A 9,319-nucleotide genomic window follows, 5' to 3' on the forward strand; every position below is an offset into this window, starting at 1 on the left:
CCTATAGGTCGAGTCTACGTGGTACAATACTAGCAAAGACGACGACGAGTCCCTATAAACGGCAACCCTCTGTCCTTTTCCTTCTTGGCGCTTGCTGTTCTTGTAATATTATTCCATTCAAGTCCATACAGATATATGTGGTACCTACACGTACGATTGATCCCCTATCCAATTTAAACGGGGATCGAAATTACAACGGCACAAGCAGAGGTTCGAACCCCTAGTGGTGCCCTCATATTAAAGTCGTATCCGTCAAAATGGTGTTGGTCTTTTACCGCTTCATAAGTCCTTCTGCAAGTTTGTAGTGCCAACTGCATTCGCCTCTTATTGTCCGCTGAAGCTGTACCTACAGGCCAGCTGCGACCAACAGCATTAGATAGATTAGATGGACAATAATTTCAAAATATTGAAATACACAGATTATCCATTATACATTTATCATTTGGCAGTTTCAGTTACAAAGTTTATATTGCTGTTTGCACATAATTGATAAATGGTTCATGCATTATCAATTATGTAATCACAAATCTGTACATATGAATAATACTGAAAGGATTGCAATTTGCTAGATGCAATATTCGTACACAATCATAATACTTTCTGTGTTTTAAATATATAATTATTTTGATAAGCAATATAGGTAGATATATAAGCACTGCTATGTTCGCTGACATACAATTAACACTCGTAATATATACCTATTTTATATAAAAATTATTCTTAAGATAATATTCTATAACGGCATTATTAAGATGCTTAACGTCGAATACATTACGGTTGCCTAGGTGCTATCGATTTTTAAGCATACAAAAACAAAAAATAAAAACTTCGTGATATAAGTACATTATTAGATACAGTTTATATAAATATATTATTAATTACGAAGACAATGGATTATGACTTATCACGTGTTGACTATTCGATTTGTGGGATCACATTTCCGGATACACTAAAAATATTGCCCTCTAGTGTCGGTGCAAAGATTCAGCAAAAGGTACTTTTATACTAAGCAAACACAAATTGCAAGTTAAAATATATATACCCTTATGTAAAGCGACATTGATATAATTTTTGTTTACTTAATTTTCTTATTTGTATAGTTCACTATTGGCGACAAAAATGGCGTATTGCATTGCCTGGGTATTAAAGACGAAGAACCAGTTGTGCAGTTTAAAACTTTACCAGGGAAACCAATAACGTCTGTTCAACTTGCCTCGAACATGGGTAAATGTCTAACACACTATTAAATAGCTAGGTTTGGTGTCAAATATAATTATATCTTATATATTATTACTAATACCTATATAATGCAAATATTTGTATGAATGACGATGTCGACTGCCAAGCATTCCTCTAGGTAAACATTATGTGACTAAGTAAACAGTGCGATAGTTAATCTAACTTCTTTCTAATTTTGTTATTCTTCTCTAATGTTCAGCCAACGTAAACCAATATGGGTAAGATCATTGTCATTCAGCAAATAACGATAATGTTTCAAGAGAGGAGTGCGTGGAAGTGAAAATGAGGTGTACATTTTTAGCAATAAGGGTACTATAGTATTACCACAGATAATATAATATTACATAGTATTACTGAAAATTCCGTCCATCTTTCACTCAATGAATACATAATAATTTATTTGTTACAGGTACACTAACAGATAAAGTATTTGCAGCATCAGGTAACGAGGTCAAAGGTTACACTAGAAAAGGAAAAGTGTTCCTTACAATCGAAACACCTCTTACCGAAACAATTACATCTATGTATGTAAATTCTGTAGATATAATATTACATGTTAATTACTTTTTTAATTGATTATAGGTATATTAACTGCAGGTGCGTTTTGGGTGTCGACTTAATCTTATGCAGTGGACGAACTGTGACATGTTATCGAGATTTACGTGAAACACATTCGTATATTTGTGACGATAGAGTGCTAGACATAGCAGCATTTAATACACCAAATGTAAGTATCCATATAATTAAATACCTCCCTAGATAATTGTCAAATGAACCTGTTCAACCTTCTCGACTTCATAATATGTTCCATAATGTATTTTAGAATATACGAATACGACTTCTTGTGCTGATCGCTAACAAAGGAGCAGAGATATTGGAGAATGGTTATACATTGGCCCATACCGCCATATCCGCAGGACCAACCAGACTCGCAGTTCCTCCATCACTACATGTTCTTGATGTGTATGCATTCTACGGCGCAGCTGATGGTTCCATAGGTCTCATAGTTTATGAAGAGTAAGAACTAGTTAATTCATAATCATTCGTGTAGTCCAAGTGGGTAATTGTAAATAATAATGCTATATATGTTAACTGTACCATACACACAGCTGTTCTGCGTCCATACCGGTTTAAAACATGCAATATCAGGAGTTACATTTTAGAGGAGAATAAACTGAACATATTAGTCACGAGCGATATAGGTATCGCGGAAACGCAGCAAAGCATTATTTTATATTATAGTCGCCGTGTAACCGCCCTAGTACAGCAACTATTGCCTAAAAAATTTAAATAACTACAACGCGAAGCATTTTTGGATAAAGTTCCATTCCAGGAATTTTCCACCAACTTCAAATTGTACAGTAACATCAGAGGGTGCACCATTGCACCCAACAACGCCTATACAGACTGCTCTTTCACACAGTCTGGGACATCTTATTAATATTAAAAACGCGAAAATTTGTGAGTATGGATGAATGTTTGTTACTCTTGAACGGATTTTGATTCAATGTTAAAGTATAGCTTATACATCAGAATAACATATAGGCTATAAATTCCAAGCTGGTGAAACCGCGGGCACAGTTAGTTTATGATAAAAACCAAGAGAGTGCGTAACTTTTTTTCCGCATTGATATTTTAGTTATTTATTTGTTTTTGATGCATAGATACACATGCTAATATTGATGCTAACTACGACCTTGTTGATAGCTATCAACAAGCTCGTAGTATCTGTTATGGTACTATATGCTTATATAAGCATATAGTACTATATGCTTATATAAGCATATAGTAGGGTATATACCCTACATAGCTAACTATAATTATGATATTACTACGTTATTCGATGTGCAGCTCAACTTTAACAAGTAAATGTCTAATGGAAGGAAGAGGATTGGGGGCTGTAGTGTGTCTAGGTTGGTTCATGGGAAATGGAGGAACACATCTTGCTGTCGGTCGGCACGATGGTTCCATTCAGCTCTATCTTATTGACATGGAAAACATCGCTGGAAAACCACGCCTCAAATTCACATATGTTCGTATAGCCTAAAATTATAACTTGGTATATAAATTAGTAAATACACAAAATAGATTTTTATGTAGAGGTAAAGCTTAAATGCTTATTTACGTACATATATATAACTACATATATTTAACCTAAAGATATATATGATAAGATCCATTTTACGTTGAATTCAAATGCGCTCGATTTATAAGGTAACTTGACCACAATCGACAGTCAACTGTTTCCGTCTATACAATCTAGGATTAAAATCGTAATATACCTACTTATTGTAATAAATCGTAATCGTATTATATATTATATATTTAATAAATATATTGTTTCTTTAGACGGTAGCAATCTTATGGTAGTCTTATAAACTTTGAGTGCAAAAAATATTATAATATATATGAATACTTAATAATTTTGCCTTTGACTTCAGTTTTGCGGTGAGCCTGTAACATCTGTATGTGGTGGTTGTGTGGGTTCAGAAGACCATGAATTGCTGGCAGCTACTTTCTCAGGAAGAATCTTCGGACTCCGGACACAACGTCTAGTTATAGGTGTTGCCAATATAAATAATATTTCACAAGATGCTTTAACTTCCCGACGAGCTAAACTTGAGTGCGTATACTTCTATAGTAATATGATAAATAGTAGTTGTAGAGATAATATATAATTGCTAGTAAATAAATATATGTATATAAGGATATCTAAATATATTTATTTTCATAAATATTTACATGATGCACATTGTCACTATTTACGATGCGTTCAGAAATGACGATTCAAAATGCACATGTTGCATTAGCATGTGCTCAACTTCTTATTATTTGAAAATATATACCTATATGTAGTAGGTATGTCTAATCTTCAAACCTGTCTCCCCTTTGGCGTTTTATATCCTCTACATACATATAGGAGATAAAACTTCAAATGGTAGTTTCATATACACCTATTTTTCTTCCTGTATACTCATCAACCTATTCGTAAAAGTTCGCTAGTTACTAAGCTGTTTCTTTTATACCACAGTGGTGAAAATCAATGATCGAAAACGGTTACCATAGCCTATGCACGCCTCAAACACCAGGGGGATTAAGTACACGTTGCTAATCCATAAGGAACCATAATATAATGTAAAAAGCCTGACAGTCCCCGTTCATTCATCATCTTCAAGTCACGTTTTATTAAGATCCCTTCAGACGTTTAGTCCTAAAAGTGTAATAAACAAACAGTCACACATAAAATTGTACAAAAATTATAATTGTAGATCAGAAGTAGCCCGTTTAGAAAAACAAACTGCTAATGAACGCGAGAAGTATCAGCGCAATACTCGATCGTTACATGGAGGACTATCTGCACCACCGTTATTGGATATACAGTATGAGGTAAACTGACAATCGTTTTACCCTAGATTGTAATTTTACTACCTAACTACAACCAGTTGTACTACTTACATATTATCTGTGCTACTACTAATTGTATACCTACCTACCATTCAATTACAGCTTCAAGGAGCCACTCGTGATGGCTGGCAAGAAGTGAACATCACATCTGCTGTTCCTCTGGATATGTTGTTTATTTATTGTAACCTGGAACTAGATCTATTAACGGATAATGCAGCTGTACTGAGCGTATGCTCATCTCAAGTGGGTACAAACCATACATATCTTATTTGATTTATTTGTATGAATATCGATGTAAAATCAAAAGTTTCTTTAGAAGTCATGCATGTTGCACAATAATATCTGCTAGTTAAGTTACTTGATAAGAAAGTCCTCTAAATCCTTAATACCTACTATAGTTACATACGCCTGCTGAAATGATTATCGACATAGGGAATGCCTTTATGATAATGTCTTTTATTTATTACTGAGTCTGAAGAAACCTTTGTTAAAAATTGTATGTTTTTAATTTCGATACCAATTCAATTTATTTATTAGTATTTGTTATTTTTTATTATCAGAGCAGCGTTAAGGACCTTTTAGCAACAGTGCGATGTCAGGCTGGTACTAGAAGTGTTTGGGTGCGTATGCGCTATACACCCCAGACAAACAATCCAGTATCCAGGGCGGAATCTGTACAAGTACTCATATATGCTTTACCAGCGGCTGCTCCTAGAGTAGCTCGCCTTATTACACTGCGGTTACCGGTTTTGCCTTACTACTCTCTTCACGAGAATATGGATTCGGAAAACGAAGAAAGGTTAAAAATATATTATAATTATTAACATCAACATTATATAAATATATTATGTTAAATAAATTATATTTTTTTATGTATAATAATAGGAATGATGAACAATGTGATGGCATATGTTTATAGATGGCAATCTGTACAACCATAGGTACATAATAAAAGTAAAGTACATTAGACATTTTAGCGATTTATGGATTACTGTGAAGTAAAATTATTTTTTATTGACTGTCTTCATTTTTAGACTAATACCTACATCTTCTCCTGTAGTAGGTGCCTACAGTAAACTTTCATCCCTTATTTTACTTCCATCATTACATTTCAAATTATATAAAAATGAAAAAGGTAGATTTTATTCTTTCAAATATTTTTAGTAGGTACGTAATCCCAAGTATGTAGGTACTTGCCAGTTTTGGAACTAATCTTAAAAAACAATGTCTTTGAGCCTTCTTAAGAGTATATTTCTCAAACATTCTTCTAATTATTCACTTAAAAGGATGTTTGAAATCCGCTTACATAGGCCTGCCAATTTGGCACCGGTTTTTATCAAACTACTGTACTACTGTTTTACTCAATCAAAAGGGGTCACAACTTTTTTTTGCGTAATCGTATCTATTGTGTTACAAATAATTACATATATTACAGATCCTGGTGCCAAGTACACGTTACTGGTAGTTTCTCAGTGGCAGAAATAACATCCTGGTTAGCTGACGCTTTGCCTGGTGATTTACCTCGACCTTCGGCAAACGTAGCTTTCGCACGCTCACATACACTTCTTCGAACCGTACTTATATGTAGATATCAGTAAGTGGTACCTACACCTGTATGTTACTCATATTTTCTATTTCATACAACATTTTGTCTCCAATAAATACTCTGATGAAACTGTAGGTATCTCCACTTATCATTCACTTCACAACTTTCCTCTGATTTTTCAGGCGAGGAATGGCCATATTCATATCGGACAACGTTACAACAATAGCCATTATCAAAGATATTATATCGAACTGTTCGGTAAAGAAAAATATTCGTATAGAAATTTCGTGTGGTTAGTATTTATTTTACTTAAATATTATTCACAGATACATATATTATCTGTTATCGAGAATATAGGTATATCTAATCGATATCTCATTTATATTTTCAGACATTCCAGATAATTGTTGTGTGCAATCATTTCATGGAATAAAGGATCAGTTTATATCTGAATATCAAACATATAAGGATAACAAATTAAAGAATGCTATTGGGTATTTATAGACGCATATGTGAAATAATTGTAAGTTATAATTAATGTATAATATTAAATATTGTTAATACTAAAATTTACAGCGCGCTAGATTTAGATGACAAAATAGGGAGTGATGATGCAGCTATAGTGTGCAACGATTACCAACGCGTTTTAAATATTCCCGAAGCTGTTTTGGCAAACACACATTTTGAAGAGCTTGTAGGTAAGTATGTTTGAAATAAAAATAATAAGTTACAAGATTATTATATATACTAATAAATAAAAAGGTAACTAACATATCACACGGAGCCGGCTAGTCCCAAAATGAGCAAATCTTAAGTATTGATAATAAATAAATATAAACCTAACTAATAGAGTCAGAAATCATAAAATCAAATGTTTGCATTGTACGGAAATCAAACATACGTTTCGTCGGAAGCTGAAGCAGTGTTAAAAGGCTACCCATCTGAATCTTCTGTTATTTAGTTATTCTAAGCAAAAGCAAAACAATACCTAACCACCGTTATTGTCAACAGTTGATGTTGGGGTTAGCGCAATACTTGACATGCCCACAAATGTGGGCCACATTTCGCTTACTATATTTTTAATTCAAAACGGCAAGGTGCGAACCAACCGCTCGCCATCTCTCGGATACTTAGATATATGGGTGTTGCCTGAGATTATTCCCTATTTTTAGTCAATAAGAAATATAAATTGTTTTTTTTTGTGGGATATAAAGCCTCATAATGTAATTCAAATTAGTAAACAATGAATGTAGTGGCCTGCAACACTCTCAACATTTAATTTTGATATTCTTTTGGAGATAATAAATCGACATAGTATATTACTTGTAATGGAACCACATTACCATCAACATACTATCTCAGGTAGATTTCAACATGATACCTTCAGGAATATATTGTGGTTGACTTCTACTGAATTTACAATGTTCAAGTAAATAATCTAGCCCTATAATATAAATGATATAAAACAAAATGTGAGGATTAGTAAACTAGGCAATACTATGTACTAGGCTTTATTTCCTAATTTATTTCAGATACTATAGAAAATTGGTATATAGACTTCCAAACACTTAAATTGCGAAATGGTGACTGTACTACTGAAGGGATAAAATTACACAAGGCTCTGTATGATTGTGAATTGGAACAGGTATTATTAATGCTCGCTAATAAAAACGCACATCCACATGACAACTGAGTTACTTACAAACTTGTTCCTGAAATATAGAATAATTTATACCTATAATAAATGTTTATTATTTAAATAGCAATTTGTTTATCCTGACTTAATAAGATTGAAAGTGAGAATGTTTTCTCCGAAACAAATCAACACCTAGCAAATCATAATAGAATAACAACTAGGGAGTATTAACAATTGACTAGCACTTATCTCAGACAATCATAATGCAGAGATTCTGAGCAGAAGCAATTTTAATATAGGTATAAAGGATTTCCTCTATATAAAAAATAGTATTAAAATCAATATAGTACTAGCTTATATATATTTAATAAGCTAGTATTACATTGATTTATTTTTTATTAGGTATAATATGTGTTTTATTCAATGTCATTGATTCTAATCTACTGTAAAACATTATACTCAAAATAAAAAAAAACGGAATTTAATTCTTCATACTTCTATAATATCTACAAAGTAGTCTATTTACATTAGAGGTTGTGGTGACAGTATTACAAATATTTTAATATATATTTTATTTTTGGAAGGGATAGTAGTCCAAACCAGAATTATATTTAAATTTGTAAGTAAAGCGATTCACTTGACTTTTTCCAATTTCAATCATCTGCTGAACTTCTTCACGATAAGCAGGCGGCAATAACTCATCTTCTAAGGTACATGAATGGTTAGATTCATCTTGCATTCTAAATACACGTTGTCTAATAATATCCACGTCTCTACTATATTCTTCTTTTAAATCAGTAACTGATAGTGCTGGAGTATCCACTTTAAAAACAATATAATTTGCTTCCCGATGTACTAACCCGTGAGCACTAGTTTTATATGGCATCGTTCTAAATCCTAGATTTTCAATGTTTCTTATAATACCACCACGGTCGAATATAGCGTGTGATATACGTTTTAATGTTGTTTTGAGTTCAGATTTAGGCATTGCACGTAACATTAGGGCAAATTCGTAATAAGGCATTTTAATACTTTTAATGTAATGAACTCAAATAATCGCAAAATTTTGCTGCGTAAAGAACTTAATTATGTGATGATCAAATTAAATTACATAATATAGAAAACCACTTATTTTATTATTTCTATTTCTCCACATTTACTTCTATTTTGTGGTTATAACATTTGCTATCCAATATACTACGACTTTTTCCAATGAAAATAAATAAAGTTATAGACAATAAGCTGCTTATACTAAAAATTATGTTTTAATTTATTACGTATTGGCAGACAAGATATCAGCCCATATATTTTTTTGCGACCATAGACTATGGATAAAAGTGCAATGTGGCTAGATATAATTTAGTTAAATCATATTAATTTTTGAAGTACATATCTAAGGTGCTATTTAAAGAAATACTTAAATTATTGTGTATGAATTTATAGACGTTATCGTACAATGAATGGTTACGGTTTGAAGTTTAATATTATTCTTA

At 32.5% G+C, this 9,319-nt stretch overlaps 2 protein-coding genes across 2 annotated transcripts; one reads left to right on the forward strand and one right to left on the reverse strand.

Annotated features, from left to right (window-relative positions):
* The first annotated feature begins 889 nt into the window (after window positions 1-889).
* On the forward strand, window positions 890-7,883 carry LOC131853368 (Bardet-Biedl syndrome 7 protein homolog). The gene is made up of 15 exons (XM_059204235.1): window positions 890-994; window positions 1,101-1,224; window positions 1,649-1,763; window positions 1,837-1,966; window positions 2,063-2,256; window positions 3,091-3,271; window positions 3,681-3,862; window positions 4,509-4,626; window positions 4,747-4,887; window positions 5,205-5,443; window positions 6,080-6,238; window positions 6,373-6,482; window positions 6,582-6,684; window positions 6,767-6,888; window positions 7,723-7,883. The coding sequence occupies exons 1-15, from the start codon at window positions 890-892 to the stop codon at window positions 7,881-7,883; spliced, it is 2,184 nt and encodes a 727-aa protein (XP_059060218.1).
* Window positions 7,884-8,307: 424 nt separating this feature from the next.
* LOC131853372 (small ribosomal subunit protein bS6m) lies at window positions 8,308-9,052 on the reverse strand. The gene has a single exon (XM_059204240.1). It carries the CDS (start codon window positions 8,848-8,850, stop codon window positions 8,398-8,400), a length of 453 nt encoding a protein of 150 aa, XP_059060223.1. The 5' UTR covers window positions 8,851-9,052; the 3' UTR covers window positions 8,308-8,397.
* Between the last annotated feature and the right edge of the window lie 267 nt (window positions 9,053-9,319).

Source organism: Achroia grisella, unplaced genomic scaffold (assembly GCF_030625045.1).
Source record: "Achroia grisella isolate CSIRO2021 unplaced genomic scaffold, CSIRO_AGI_Agris_v1 utg900, whole genome shotgun sequence".
Classification (NCBI taxonomy): domain Eukaryota; kingdom Metazoa; phylum Arthropoda; class Insecta; order Lepidoptera; family Pyralidae; genus Achroia; species Achroia grisella.